The sequence below is a fragment of the Delphinus delphis genome, chromosome 3, assembly GCF_949987515.2.
Source record: "Delphinus delphis chromosome 3, mDelDel1.2, whole genome shotgun sequence".
NCBI lineage: Eukaryota > Metazoa > Chordata > Mammalia > Artiodactyla > Delphinidae > Delphinus > Delphinus delphis.
The window spans coordinates 107,379,775-107,396,268 of NC_082685.1; the positions used below are offsets into that span (position 1 = coordinate 107,379,775).

Below are 16,494 nucleotides of genomic sequence, written 5' to 3' on the forward strand. Positions count from 1 at the left end.
GAAAACTATGCAGACTTTCTTTGCCTTACAGATTTATTAATTTCTTGAATTCACAATTGTCTTTAATTCTTTTGTGGTAAGATCCTGTACCTCACTTAATCATCTTAAGAAATAATAGGATGAAATAGTAGAATACTTCACATAGGAATAATTAATTATCTCCAGCACCTTTTTTGTTTTTGATGAAAGGAAAAGGGCCAAATCAAGATCCTGCAAGGTCAAACTCTGCTTTTCCACTAATAAAAAGCCCCTACAAGAGTCCAGGTAGTAGATACTCAAGCATGAGAGGAAATAATTCTCTTTTCTTCAACTCCATTATATCTTTGGGGTCATAATTAACATTTATTCAAACATCCTATTATCTAAATCATTTGGCTTTTGTTACTATTCCTTTCTTTTTATTACATAGGTTTGTTTGAACATCTATAAAGATATAAATAGAACCCCTAACCAGTTTTGAATAATGAAAATCTATAATCCTGTTCCAATAAACTGATTGTCTGTCTCTATTGGCATGAGGGATTTTATTTAACCTACTGAAGGTGAAAATAGATGTTATTTGTCCATCAGTTTTTCTGACAATGCCTCACTTCCTTTGTAGACATTATCTTCTCATCAGTCCACCTTTTTCTCTGAACTCAGCACTCAATACTTTGTCCCTTTGTTGAAATTATATAATCTTATTTGTTGCTTAGTTGTGCCTGAAGCCTTTCTAGCCAGCCAGTTTTATTTCCTCCTACCCTTCTTCTGCAACCCCCAACGATTAACTTATAATTAAAGCATATGGAAGAATCCAGTAAACAGTATCATTGATCATTAGTTTAGATTTCTAATGTAATACATAATGTCTAATAAGAAATTTAAGTGTTTATGTCATTGAAGAATAATCTCATAGTGGCAGAACAGTGTATTTGTACTTTTCTGATGCTACGACAAAAAAAGTAGATTGCATGTGGAAATGTCTGCTCCTCATTCCTTTGGAAGCAGGAACACATCCATAACATGCTACATTAAAAAAGGAGTTCTCAGGGCTGCCAACCTTACAGTAGAGGTTGAGTAGTAGTATATTTCTCCTACATAAAAACCAAAGAAATAACACGCCTATTTTCACATTTTAAAATATATAATGATATAGTCAACTGTTTCAAAGCTTTTTTTTTTAAAACTTTGCTTCTATTTATATAAATGTTAAGCCCCTTTTATTTTGACTTGTACATATGAAGTATTTTCTGTAGAAGAAATTTTTACTGGTCATTGTTCTGTTGTAATACGTATTTTTATGAGACTCAAAATAAGCTTTCCAGGCTTCCCTGGTGGCGCAGTGATTGAGAGTCCACCTGCCGATGCAGGGGACACGGGTTCATGCCCCGGTCCAGGAGGATCCCACATGCCACGGAGCGGCTGGGCCCGTGAGCCATGGCCGCTGGGCCTGCACATCTGGAGCCTGTGCTCCTCAGCAGGAGAGGCCACAACAGTGAGAGGCCTGCGTACCGCTAAAAAAAAAAAAAAAAAAAAAGCTTTCCTTTCATTATAGTGAGTATTCCATGCTAAAGTGAAGATAATCTGGACCAATTAGATAAAATGAGTTCTTGATAACTTCACTGTTGAAAATAACAAATTAATTTTTTGCTGCTTCAAATAATATAGAACTAAAAAGCAGCAAAGAAAGATTGCTACTTTGTCTTGCTTCATATTTTCATAGACTTAATAGTTTTATCAGCAGATAGACTTATTGGCTTATATCCTTAGAAACTAAGCAGCATATCTGCATTGGTTTTTACCAGCTAATAAAGTTCCTTTTAGCATTTGGGATATTACAGAAATGTCTAGGTAGGGAAATATGTGAAAAAGGCCAAAGCAGTACCAATTAATCTCTTAAGTTGCCAAGTTGGGAAATTTTTTTCATTTAAATAGCTTTCAGTATGCTAAGTGTGTTATACCAATTTCCTAATGAGGCTTTTAGTTATTTCTAGACTATAAGACCTGAAAAGACCTTGACTATGGTCATGTGGTTTCAGATTATTCTGTGGGGCCCTAAGCTTTCCATAGAGGAACTTCAGGTGTCCTGCCTCTGAGTACCTCAGCCAGAGGAGCTTTAAGTCAGTAATGCATTTTATAATCAATAGACTTTTAGAATCAAGCATCCAGGGCTTTGCAGATCACTAACCAGTTGTCTTTCATTTTTTGATGAAATGTAAGCCAATGTAAGTGATACCTGGAGTCATGTCACATACACCTTTAGCCTGTGTAATACTGAACACAGCGCATGTTAATCACTATTCTAAAGACTTTCTGTGTAATAACTCATTTAATCCTTGTAACAACCCTATGAGGATGAGATAAAGAGAAAAGAGGTAAAATAACTTGCCCACAGTTATGCAACCAATTAAGTAGGATTGAACTTAGGCACAATCTAGCCCTGATCCTTTGCTTTCAAGAGTGCTTATGATTTTGGTCCTTTTTATTCCTATAAGAAGAAAATTGTTTCACCTGTCAGAATGCCCATCCCTCACAATAAACTTGTATTTTTGCCCATTTCATTTAATCTGTACTAAGAGACTTCTTGCTTTGATGTCAGGAATTCACTGTATACTTCAAAGGAGGAAAGTGTATAGAACTTGATTGAATCAGCATTTTCTTTCAGTCTTAACCATTCAAATACAGTGATTCATTGCCAGCCATCTCTTTGGGAAAAAAAAAAAAATTATAAATTTCCCTGTAATTTAAACATTATGATTTTCTTATCCCAATCCTAATAAGTAATGTTAATTTATCTTGATTTGTAACCATGTGTAACACTATTTATAATTCTATTCTTTTGTCACACCAACAAAATAGTTGTCTACAATGTGTGTTTTTTCCCAAATGTCTCTATTCATTGAATGACTTGTCCTTTTTTTTGAGCTGGTATTTTTTAATGCATGCAAAATAAGTGATATATCCATATAATATGTATTCATAATATATTCATTCATAGAATTGAAATGGACATATTAGTCTAATTTTTCTTATTTCCAGAGTATATGTGTTTTAAATGGCATATTTAGTTAATTGCATATACAATTATATGAAACTAGGGTTTTCCACTTACATTGAAATATATATGTTGAAATATATTGAATATATTACACTGAAATATAGGCTCATATTTTTGTATTCCTCCTTATTTAATGTTATAGTTATGTAAATGCTATCATTGGAGTTCATGATTATAGATCATTTAAATAAAGAACTATATTCAGTAAGAAGTAAGTTTATTCAGTATGAGAGTTTTATTTTTTAATGTAAAAATTTATCCAGAACCAACTGTTCCCATTTACTGTTTTCTCAAAGTTAACATTTATTTAAATGGGCATATGTATTTTCTGCTTTTGAAGGCAAAGCACTTGAAGTTGACGGAATCAATCTTCTAATAGTAAGCCCTGGTGCAAATTTTTGCCACTGTCACATTAATTTACTTTGGGCTTAACCTGTGAGACAACATATGTTCAGTTTCTGACAGTTTCTATACATTGATGGTTGATAAGCTATTACTGTGTCCTACTTTTCTCCATAAGTGGTGGCTCAACATCAACTACATTTCAGTTTAAAGCAAAGCATCAGCAGTTAAAATACTAGTATATAATAAATTCTCCATATAGTTCTGAATAATTCACCTTTCCCAGTAAACAGTAGATACTTTTTTTTATTCTATGCAGGTTGTTGGGTATATTTTGGAAGTGTGCCAGAATTGGTGAGTAGCTATCTATAATCTCTCTCCACTTCTTCATCTGTAAATTGTTGGCCAATTTACTTGTTGTGTTCAAACAAATCAAATGTCAGTTTTTAAAGTGCAGCCTTCTCAACTATGTGCATTTTGCAGTAGTTTGTAGAGTTCCACCTAACTCTTTTCCTGACACTATTTAAAACTAGACTTCATAGATAGCTAATAATACTTCATTAGCAGGGAGATGGAAAATATGACAAAAGTCTCTCTAATTCAGATATCAAATACTATGCATTCCTGGTTTTGGGGAGATTTCAGACAAATGTGTATAGTTTTATGCACACATACTTTAGTATAGAGCATGCAATTCTGTATAATGTGTACCATTTTGATAACTGAGGATGATTTTTCCATTTAATGAAAGGCTTGCTGAGCAACTATCTAATTGCCCTCTGCTAGGTCATAGAATCTTATTGGTTGCTTTTAGAAAACATGAACTATTTCATCTTTTGAATCCATGTATGTGGTCATACTTGAGCTTTGTGTAAATGTGGATATCTTCTAACTTTTCATAATAAGATTAGTAGCACCTTAAGTGTGTTTATGGTTAGATAACAGTATATACTATACATTGTCCCATAACACTACGTATACAATAACATTTAACACAGTGCCCAGCACATAGTAGACTCTCAAATGATTGGTAAGTAAATGAATTAAAATGCATTTTATTTGCCAGTATTCTTTTTTTATTGCAGTATAGTTGATGTAGAATATTACATAAGATACAGGTGTACAACGTAGTGATTCATAATTTTTAAAGGTTATATTCCATTTATAGTTATTATAAAATAGTGGCTATATTCCCTGTGTGTACTATATATTCTTGTGGCTTATTTATTTTATACATTACAGTTTGTACTTCTGAACCCCCTACTCCTGTCTTTCCCCTCCCCCCTTCCCTCTCACCACTGGTAACCACTAGTTTGTTCTCTAGATCTGTGAATCTGTTTACTTTTTCCTATATTCACTACTTGGTTTTATTTTTTAGATTCTACATATAAGTGATATCATACAGTGTTTGTCTTTCTCTGACTGACTTATTTCACTTAGCATAAAAACCTTCAAGTCTATCCATGTGGTTGCAAATGGCAAAATTTCATTCTTTTTTATGGCTGAGTAGTATTCCAGAGAGAGAGAATGAGAGTGAGTGAGTGTATGCCACATCTTTATCGATTCACCTGTTGATGGACACTTAGGTTGCTTCCATATCATGGCAATTGTAAGTAATACTAAGTAATACTACTTTGAACATTACGGTGCATGTATCTTTTCAAAATAATGTTTTTGTTTTAGTCGGATATGTACCCAGGAGTGGGATTTCTGGGTCATATGGTAGCTCTATTTTTACTGTTTGGAGAAACCTCCATCCTGTTTCCCACAGTGGCTGCACCAATTTACATTCCCACCACCATCCACATCCTCAGCAACATTTGTTGTGTTCTTTCTGATGACAGGTGTTCTGACAGGTGTGAGATAACATCTCATTTTTGCATTTCTCTGATGATTAGTAGTGTTGAGCATCTTTTCATCTGCCTGTTGGTCATCTCTATATCTTCTTTGAAAAAATTTCTATTTAGGTCTTCTGCCCAGTTTTAATTGGGTTGTTTGTTTTTTTGATGTTGAGTTGTATGAGCTGTTTATAGATTTTGTATATTAATCCCTTATCAGTCATATCATTAGCAAATATTTTCTCCCATTGTGTAGGTTGTCTTTTTGTTTTGCTGATGGCTTCCTTTGCTGTGCGAAAGCTTTTATGTTTAATTAGGTCTGATTTGTTTATTTTTGCTTTTGTTTCCTTTGCTTTAGGAGACAGATCAAAAAAAATATGATTTAATGTCAAAGAGTGTTCCATTTATGTTTTCTTCTGGGAGTTTTATGGTTTCCAGTCCTACATTTAGGTCTTCAGTCCATTTTGAGATTATTTTTATATGTGGTATGAGAAACTATTCTGACTTCATTCTTTTAGCTGTTTTCATTCTTTGTAGCTGTTTTCTCAGCACCACTGAGAGGGGTGGGGAGCAGTTCCTGACACAGTTTTGTATGGAGTCCAGGGTGTCCTGAAACTTGTGTTGGCCTGCTAGTGGGCAGGACCATGTCCCAACTGGTCCCAGGGCAGGGTCTGGCCTACTGGGAGGTGTGGGCAGGCTGGGTCTGCAGATTGCAGGATTGTGGTTTTCTTGCATTTGGTGTCTGCCACCTGATGGGTGAGGCTGGTCCAGAGGCTAGAACAGGCTTCCTTGAGGGCAGGGCTGGGCTCCAGGAGTTTCTGGGGCTGGTGCCTGCCCACTGGTTGGGGAACTGGGTGCTGGGACCCTGCTGGACAGGGCCATGTCCAGAGGCAGCTGTGGGCTCAGGGGGTCTTAAGGCAGCCTGTCTGCTGATGGGTGGGGCTCTGTCCCCACTGAGTGAGTTGCTTGGCCTGAGGTGTCCCAGTACTGGCACCTATAGACTGTTGGGCCAGGGCACGGTTGGGTCCTAGCACTAATAAGCTAGAGGGAAGATTCCACAATGGCGCCTGCTAGCACCAGTGTCCCCATGGTAGAAGTAGCTCTATGAATGGCTGCCACCAGTGTCTATGTCCCCAGGGTGCGTTGCAGTTGCCTCCTGTTCCTCCGGGAGATTCTCCAAGACCAGCAAGTAGGTCTGACCCAGGCTCCTATCAAATTACTGCTTTTGCCCTGAGTCCTGGAATGTGTGAAACTTTGTGGGTGCCCTTTAAGAGTGAAGTCTCTCTCCCCGAAGTCCTATGGGACTCCTGAAATTAAGGCCCACTGGCCTTCAAAGCCAGTGCTCTGGGGGCTCGTCTTCCCAGTGCAGGACCTCCAGGCTGGAGAGCCTTATGTTCAGGTCAGACCTTTCACTCCTTTGAGAGAATCTCTACAACGTAATTATTCTCCAGTTTGTGGGTTGTCCACCCAGTGGTATGGGACTTGACTATACAGCTAGTCTTCCCCACCTACCTGTCTCCTTGTGGTTCTTTCTTTGTGTCTTTGGTTGTAGAAGATCTTTTCTGGTAGGTTCCAGTCTTTTTCATCGATGGTTGTTCTGCAACTAGTTGTGATTTTGGTGTGCTTGTGAGAGGAGGTGAGCTCAGGGTGTTTCTACTCCACCATCTTGGCCAGTCTCCCCAAGAGATAGTATTTTCTGATGCTTTTAGATCACATTTGCAGAGTCCCAACGCAAACCCTGAAACAACAGAAGAAATCTTAAGCCCTTCAAAAGTAACCAAGAAGAGGAAGAGAAAGAGACAAAAAAGCACCCTCAAGGGCTAATGCTGATAGCTAATGGTAAATGTAAATATATATACACCAAACTCCTTGCTTCAAGATCCAGGTCACTCAAGGAAAAAGGTAATCTCGCTAAGGAACAGGCTGGTAAGAATACCTCACATAAACTACAAAGAGAGAACATAATGGGATTGTCTCCATAATTTCACTTTCTGATATTTCATTGTTTGTTAGTGTATAGAAATGCAACAGATTTCTGTATATTAATTTTGTATCCTGCGACTTTACCAAATTCATTGATGAGCTCTAATAGTTTCCCCATTTATCATCTCATCAAAAAGAATCGAATACCTAGCAATAAAGCTAAGGAGGTTAGAGACCTGTACTCCAAAAACTAGAAGACACTGATGAAAGAAATTGAAGATAACACAAACGGATGGAAAGATACACTGTGTTCTTGGATTAGAAGAATCAATATTGTTAAAATGACCATAGTATCCAAGGAAATCTACAGATTCAGCTGCATTCCCTATCAAATTACCAATGGTGTTTTTCACAGAACTAGAACAGATAATTTAAAAATTTGTATAGAAACACAAAAATTCCGATTAGCCAGAATAATCTTGAGAACAGTATGGTACCGGCACAAAAACAGACATAGATCAGTGGGACAGGATAGAAAGCCCAGAACTAAACCCCACGCACTTATGGTCAATTAATCTAGGACAGTGGAGGCAAGAATATACAATGGAGAAAAGACAGTCTCTTCAGTAAGTGGTGCTGGGGAAACTGGACAGCTATATGTAAAAGAATGAAATTAGAAGATTCTCTAACACCATACAAAAATAAACTCACATCTAGGTGTTTAATCCATTTTAAGACTGGATACTGTGAAACTCCTAGAGGAAAACATAGGCGGAACACTCTTTGACATAAATCGCAGCAATATTTTTTTGGATCCGACTCCTAGAGTAATGGAAACAAAAACAAAAATAAACAAATGGGACCTAATCACACTTACATGCTTTTGCACAGCAAAGGAAACCATAAACAAAACAAAAAGACAGTCTATGGAATGGGAGAAAATATTTGCAAATGATGTGACCAACAGGGAATTAATGTCCAAAATACACAAACAGTTTGTACAGCTCAATATCAAAGAGATAACCCAATCAAAAAATGGGTAGAAGCTCTAAATAGACATTTCTTCAAAGAAGACATACAGATGGCCAACAGGCACATGAAAAGAAGCGCAACATCGCTAATTATTAGAGAAATGCTAATCGGAACTACAATGAGGTATCACCTCACTCTGGTCAGAATGGCCAACGTCAAAAAGTCTGCAAATAATAAATGTTGGAGAGGGTGTGGAGAAAAGGGAACCCTCCTACACTGTTGTTGAGAATGTAAATTGGTGCAGCCACTATGGAGAACCCTTAAAAAACTAAAAATAGAGTTACCATATGATTCAGCAATCACACTCCTGGGCATATATCCAGAGAAAACCATAATTCGAAACGATATATGCACCCCAATGTTCATTGCAGTCGTAGAATATCACTCAACCATAAAAAAGAGTAAAATAATGCCATTTGCAGCAACATGGATGGATCTAGAGATTAAGGCAGAGAAAGACAAATATCATATGATCTCACTTATATGTGGAATCTAAAAAAAATGATACAAATGAATTTATTTACAAAACAAATAGACTCATAGATATTGAAAGCAAACTTATGGTTACCAAAGGGGAAAGGCAGGGGCAAGGGAAGGGGATAAATTAGGAAATTGGGATTAACAGATATGTACTACTATATATAAAATAGATAAATAGCAGGGACCTACTATATAGCACAGGGACCTATATTCAATATCTTGTAATAACCTGTAATGGAAAAGAATCTGGAAAAAGAGTATATGTATAAATATATGTGTGTGTGTATCTATCTGAATCGCTTTGCTGAACACCTGAAACATTGAGTCAACTATTCAATAAAAAAAGAGAGAGAACATATGGAAGAGCAAGACAGTTTGAGGAAGTAGAGAATATCACTGGATTAGAGTCATACTAACATTAAAGTTGCTAGCTCATGAATAAAATATTAAGGTATTTTAAATCCATCTTTTGTGTAATAAATTAGAAAACGATGTACAACTCCATTTAGTAGCCAATCCAGGTGATCCTTTTGTTCACAATTTTTACTTGAAAGTATAGCTAAAGTTTTCAGACATCTAGTTTATAGCTTTCTTCATGTTATCCTATAGTACTACCTATTTTTATGTCTAATTATAAACTGTGCCTTTTTTTGCTTGCCCATGTATTTCCATTTTCCTGTCTTGACTATATGAATACCATAGGTTAAATGGTTCAATTATTCATTTTTGCCAATTATGTGGAAAGCATTAGCTTTTCATTTTGGCAAAGTGGTTTAGAAAATGTTGATGGTGATATGCTGCTTTCTCAACCACATGCTCCTCTCTTATCTTGACACAGAATATATCCACAAAGAAAGGAAACAGTTTTAATGGGAAAAGGCCCAGCCAAATCATCTTATCATGTTACACATCACATTACAGCAACTGTTTCACATTCACTTATAGAGACCTAAGACCAGACAAGAAGTAACATTCTTACCCAAGTTCAACCAAAGATGTTTAGCCTCTACCACATGGCAGTCTCTTTTAAGAAAATTAAAAACGGGAAAATGAAACCCATATGTAAATTATAGCATTCTAAGTTGGAGGATGAGGAAGAGAAGAACTTCCTCAAAAATTAATTTCCAGCAGATGGAAAATTTAGGACAATATTAGTTTCTTCTTTTAGTGTTTAAGAAGACTATATTAGACAGTGAGAGTATCTAGCCCTGTGGTGAGTGACAGGCTTCCTTATGAGATCTACCAGAAATTTTGGTCTGATTGTTTTGTTGGATAACTTGAGTTTTTTACCCTGAAAGAATCAGCATGGCTAAAAAATGAGGAACCACGGTATTTTTTAGTTTCAAAAGATTTTTTTTTCCAGTTGAGATAATATTGTAAAAACACTGTATTTTCTCACTTTCTAGATTTTCCTTTAGCTGGAATGCAGTCCATCAAATGTCTACGGATAGAAAAAACTTTCAGAAAAACACCAAATGTTTATTTTATTTGTATGTGTGTAATGTCTTCTGTGAATATTGCCATTGAACAAATATATAAACTTTTTGACTGTATCACTATGATCTCAGTGAGGAAGCTCTGAAAATGAAGATGACCTTCAAGGTTTTAGTTGATAAGAGTGGTCAAGATTGACATTTTCCAGAAGTAGTTAACTGAACTTGCTAGTGAAATATGGAACTTAGTTACTAGAAAAGATTATTTTAAACATCACAGAAAAACACAAGTGAGGTGAGTATAAACCATCTCTGTAAAGGAACCAGGTACATACCCAGGATTATTCCTAGAAGTAGCACATCACTCTTTCTCCTTCTTCCTTTCTTATGTGCCCTCAAGGCAGCATAAAAATGCCTGGTGCTTTGTGCAGCCTTGCAATTACTGAAGAAACAGGAAAGAACAAGATGAGTTTGAGTTAGCTCACAATTACAGGATCTCTGTTTATAGGAGTTTCACAAGCCAACTCCAGATCTACTTCATGCAAAGGAAAGTCTCCAAGTATAAACAAACACTCCTTAAACACATGTGAAAATTGACTAATACAGAAGTGGTTGTTCTAAGTTCTACATCTCTAACCCAGAGTAATTATACTATAAAAGATTTGATATGAAATCCATTTCAGAAATAGTTTAGTTTTCTCTGATATGTTTTTATTAAGCATTCTACGTTATGTTGATTTTTTAAATGCAGTTTGATTGAACACCCTCTGTTTATTTTCATCTAGGAATGCTTATTTTTTACCCCTTATAATTGTCATGAATTGCTATCAATGAAGAAAAAAAGTATGGCTAGAAACTGTATGTTGAATTTCTTTTTATAGGTGGAAATTTCCTTTTTATAGGGAAAAAACAAGCAATACTTCTTTGGTTTTAATTGAGTTTTTGAGATAATTTCATTTGGATCTTTAGCCTACATTCTGTGTTATATTTTTTAGTATCTGGGTTTATGCAGTGACACTGAAGTGGCTCATGAAAGGTTTTCTAAAGGCATGAAAAGGAGGTAGTCTTAGAAATAGATCAGTATAGTTTAGCTCATTCTGGAGTATACTCACTTTTATGTTGCATGTAGTTTGTTTTGCCCACCCCTGCCCCTAAATATATGGGCTTCATAGGCAAGAATTTTATCTTGGTTTTTTACATGCCCCTCTCCTGTAGTAAGTAATAGCCTTACTGCTAACCACTCAGTTAATCAACATGAATATATCTACCTTTTTTCCAACAGGTGAACGGAAGAGTCCTTATGTTGCGGTATGCTGTATTGTGATGGCCTTCAGCATCCTCTTCATACAGTAGCTTGGAAAAATGCCAGAATTCAGTTGCAATCAGATTTAAATATGAAAAAAGGACTTATCTGCAGAAAATAATGGAAAGAATGGTTAACCCTTTTATCTTTGAACATTGAATGAGATAAATTTTCAGCTGCTGTTCTCTATTTTTGTTATTGGACCAATGTTCTATATAAATAATTAGGATGTAACCATTTAATACTCAGAGCTTAAATATGTCTGTAACATCAACCTCAGTACTGTCACTACAATATTACATTCTGCATATGTCATTCTATTATGTCAGATACCAGTTTTTAGTGAGGTATCTTTAAGGCACATAGGAGAAAACAAAATTGGTAAATTACTTAAGTTCCTTTCACCGTGATTTGGAAACGATAAATCTTTATAGAATGAGACTTTTTGGACTAGCTTTTTTATTGGAAAAAAAAAAAAGGTTCAATTCGTGTTGGTAAGGACTGCATTCATATTTAATAATGCTTGCTTTTCCTCTGGCCACATCATTTTGAGCATTAACCAGAGTACCTCTACTGTTAGCAAACTGTAGTTTATTACAGGTATTTAAACTATTTAAAACAAGCCTATGCAGTTCTTAAGGAGGAAGATAAATGAGAAGTGACTTAAGAGTGCTATTGAGAAAATGTTCCTATTTAACATAAAAGAATTCAGAATACCTGACTGGTGTTATCGTCTCTGAAACCTCTGGTTAAGTATGGATAAATGTCTTAAGCATAAATTTGACCAGCTAACTGTTGTTTTTGGAATAAGGCTACATGCTTAGAGTAAAAAAGAGCTAAATGGAATGATAATCTTACACACGTTTTTCATTCTTTTTAGTGTTAGGTCTCTACATTTTAATTACCCCAAAATGCAAACTGTGTTTTTGTTTTTTAATACAGCACTTTAAATCTAGTTTATGTTTTGCCTATAAACTTGAACTGGAATCTTGTGTAACTTACTACATGATGATAAACAGTTTTCACATCTACTTACCATATGCCATGGCATAAATGTCTTTGAGCTTTGATGATAAAGGAGGACCTTCAGTAATTTTCATTGAGGCAAGAGGAACATTGGAAATGTGACATAAATTTTGTAGTAGAGCAGTTATTACACATTTATGGTTAACATTTCAAAATTCAGTTAAAGTTTCAAAGCGAAGGAAAACTTCTTAACTAAAAATTGCCCATTATACATAGTATTAATTTGATATTGTTGTCGGCTGTTAATTCCCCATAAAGATAAAAAGAATAAACTTTTTTTTTAAGAAAAAAAATTGTTTAGAATTATTTTTAAATGAGCCTGCCAGTAGCTGTTTCTGCAGAAACAAAGTATGGAACTGAAAGTTACCTATTTTTAGGACCACTTTAAAGTACTTAGAATTCTAGGAAACGTAAGAAAATCTTGTTACACATTGCCTGCTTTTTTTTTGCAAAAGATAAAAGCTGCTGTTTGGCTGTCAGTATATTTGTTTATTGTACATTTCTGGCTTATCTATAGCTGGTTTAAAATGGTATATTTTGCCTTAAACAGGTTAATCAGGTTATAATTGTTCCTACTCTGCACTATCTCTTGGGCTTTGCATTAGGTCAAGGATTTTCAGGGTATCCCCAAAATAGGACTCTTATCAGAATATACATGCAGAGTAAGTCACCTTTCTGGGTCTAGTTTCTTGAATGGCCATCTGTTGTCCAACTCTGCTGCCAACTAGACTTTCCAAAAGCTATATCAACTAATTTTTTATATACTAACAAACACAAATCTAATATGAAAAAGGGAGGACTATTCTAGATAATCAGTTCTAGGACATTTCTTTTAAGTTGGCATTTCAGAGGAGGTAGGTGGAAAGTAGAGGAAGAAATAATTTTTTGGAAAATTTGTGGCAACATATAAACATTTTACTGTGTGTAGATGCTGAACAGAATAGGAAGCAGCTTATTTCTTATTTCACGAACCCATGTCCCCTGCATCGGCAGGCAGACTCTCAACCACTGCACCACCAGGGAAGCCCAATGAGCATTTTCTTTAATGTATTTTTTTTTTCAAAGAATTACCACTCAATCCTATTCTCTAACCCAAAGGGCGGCGTAGGTAGTTTTAAGCCCACAGAATATTCAGATATTCCTTTTGTGGTCTTGGCGAGGTGGTAAGATGCAGAAGAGGATTAAGGATCAATTTAAACATCAGATGGACTGCCTCTGTCACACAGTCTTGGTGCAAGGCCAGATGGGATGATGGGCACTAAAGTCCACAGCTTGCTAGATTCAAATACCCTCCCTAAGCTCCTTCCTGGCTCCAAAATCTTTTGATTCCATCTTGCCTGGAATTTGTTTTGTGCTGATGTTTAGTTCCTGATTGGCCTCAGCTGTGCCAATGGCAGGAGCATGCCTTCTTTCCAGGCAGTCTTAAAAGATGTTCAATCAAAAGAAGACATAGTCTGCTGAATTCCCTCTGTGGCTTAAAAAAGTTTAGATTCAAGTCCAGTATTTTGTTAATGCCTATGCTGCTGTGCCAGACACTACTATCCTGAATGTTCTTACATCGTCAGATTCAAAACAGTCCTATGCTGGGAAAAGTAGTAATATGTAACTTGTAACAGACACCATCATCTTAGTAAAATGCAGATCAGTCTAGTTCTAACCTAGGACAAAATTGAGATTTCAGTGACGTAACTTCTTCAAGTTCACAAAGTCAAAAATGAACAGATCTCTGCCTGGTTTTGTGAAAAAGACCTACCACTTACAAATAGAATATTTATATTTCAGCATTTTAAAGAGGCATTAAGAGAGTGCATTCAATCTATTATCACTGAACACAAGTACACAGTTTCTTCCCTCTAGTGGTTCATAATATTGTGGGTGAGAGAGAAATTAGGTTATTTTATATGAAGGGCAGTGTGATAGCATTTATTATTGAGATAACACCAGGATTCTAGAAGAAAATAAAAAGGTGACAGCTCAGTCAGGGATATGAACTTCCTTCCAGAGAAGCAAGGCTTAAGCTGAATTTAAGAGCAATATGCAAAAGCACCAGGGGTATATTATGGACCGTCAGTACCTAGCTTGTCGTGCCAGCCACTTGGGGAGTACCCCTGAGCCTTGAACAACACAGGTTTGAACTGTGCAGCTCCACTTATATGTTGGGTTTTTTTCAGTGGTAAATGCTACAGTACTGCACAATCCCAAGTTGGTCGAATCTGTGGCTACGGAACCTCGCTTATGGATGGCTGACTGTAGGATATCCCTGGAGTGTGGACTGCGCAGACGGTCAGCGCCCCTAACCCCCACATTGTTCAAGGGTCAACTACACTACGATATAAGCCTAGAAAGGTGGAGAGAGGTTAGATCCTAAAGGGTCTTGTATTTTTCTCATTGCTGTCTATTATCTACCTCAGAATTGAAGTTCAATATGTTTCCTCCTGCCTGACAAAAAAATTCAAGAATAAAAATAAAATTCTCCCTTGGTGTATGTGTAAACAAGGTTAAATATATCCATGCCAACCTTATTTTGGACCAAGAATAATACATTACTGTCCTCTCCAGAGGCAAGCCAAGGTAACTTACCAGTCAGGTCAAATATTTTCAGGAACTCTGAGTAGCTCATACTCTTATCAGTGCCAAAAGTAGTCAGGATTGTTAAAGCACACATGTGCATAAGAAGCGAAAGTGGTTGCAATTTCTACATTTCCTGGGTGCACAGAAAAGATTTCTAATAAACAAGGACATGTGCTCCTTTCAAAGCCTTTGAGAAGTACTGGATCCTAGGAAACTGAAAACAAGAACGGAAGATTCTTGGGGACGCCTCTACTTTCTTTGGTATCCAGTAACAGTAGATGTACAAAATATAAGTACTTGTGTAATATCAGCATTGTGAGTATTGCACAGCCCTGTTATTCTCAATCAGCAAGTTACTAGCTTCCAAAAATAGCTTCATGATGATGTAATCTATACATTGCCTTCCACAGTTTCTTTTACTTTGCCCTCAACCAGTCCCAAAATGGTAATCTGAAATGCCACTCCAATATCAGAAAAAAAAGGGTAGGTGGAAATATATTTCCTGTGGTTTTGAGAGTACAAAAAATCATCCTACTCTGTGGTTAGTGCATATGTCTGTGGTATGTAATAAAAATCAAAATGAACTTGCAAGAGCCTCCTAGTTTTGTCTTATTGTCAGATGAGTGAAAGGTTTTTTAGGGGTTGGTTAGAGTATTGAAATGGCCATGTTTTGAGTAAGATGGGAATAGAGAAATATTTCTATTTGTTTTACCTGCGTTTTAAGTCATGGCTGGTCGAGGTTGGTTTGGGGAAGTTTTATTTTTATATTGTTTTGCATCTTAAAGCTGTTCAATCTATTATATTGCTGTTTCTTTGAGCCTTCAAGAGTCTAATGAGCTTTAGATGTGAAGTCATGAATTCCCTCCAGAGATGGTGGAAATCTGATTCTGAGTGAAAGTGACAATTAATTATTGACAGTGACTTTCAACTTGTCCTCAACTGACAGCCTTCAGATGCCCAAGCCTTCTGGCAAGTAGCTATCAAAATCTGTGAGCAGTGACCATCAGAGTGAGATTATTTAGCCAGTTTATACCATTTATTGAGAAATATGAAAAAAAACATATGTACTGTGTACCTTGCTTTGGGTAGCATGGTCTTTCTACTGTTATCTTCCCAGCACCCAGTTAACACAGACAAACCTTCGTTAGACCTGTTACCGGAAATAATTGACTTAACCAAGTGAATTGCAACAACTATATTTTTAGTTGAGTTTTGAATTCAAAAAGTACTTCATATACGAATAGAAAAACAGTATCTTAGTTGTATCCTCAGTGTATATTATAAACCTCCCTCACTGCTCCATTGTAACTACGAGTTGATGTGAGACTATAGAGAAAAATTACTAAGTTTCTGATTTCTAACTTAGATCAAAAGAATTCAAAATGGCTTTGCTTGAGACCATTAGTTTAACACAGTAGGAAAGCAAAATCTGTTTTCTATTCGGAGGGTTTGCATTAATATCCTGAACCATAACAGATTTGCTGGGAGAAAAAAAAAGAGAGAAACATA

The 16,494-nt window shown here is 36.1% G+C and overlaps 1 protein-coding gene, 1 long non-coding RNA gene and 1 other non-coding gene across 3 annotated transcripts in view; 2 read left to right on the plus strand and 1 right to left on the minus strand.

The window, feature by feature from the left end:
• Positions 1 to 15,570, plus strand: part of TMEM167A (transmembrane protein 167A) — a 36,402-nt gene extending 20,832 nt beyond the window's left edge. The window contains exons 3-4 of the mRNA XM_060009196.1: positions 3,699 to 3,733; positions 11,368 to 15,570. Of these exons, the coding sequence (XP_059865179.1) occupies positions 3,699 to 3,733; positions 11,368 to 11,438 (106 nt within the window). The 3' untranslated portion in view covers positions 11,439 to 15,570. The remainder of the gene's footprint in view (positions 1 to 3,698; positions 3,734 to 11,367) is intronic.
• On the plus strand, positions 947 to 1,081 carry LOC132423788 (small nucleolar RNA U109). The gene has a single exon (XR_009519098.1). It is a non-coding gene; the product is annotated as a small nucleolar RNA U109 (small nucleolar RNA).
• Positions 3,743 to 8,482, minus strand: LOC132423447 (uncharacterized). The gene is made up of 3 exons (XR_009518995.1): positions 8,457 to 8,482; positions 7,852 to 7,962; positions 3,743 to 6,955 (listed from the first exon to the last, which is right to left on the minus strand). It is a non-coding gene; the product is annotated as an uncharacterized lncRNA (long non-coding RNA).
• Positions 15,571 to 16,494: the final 924 nt, after the last annotated feature.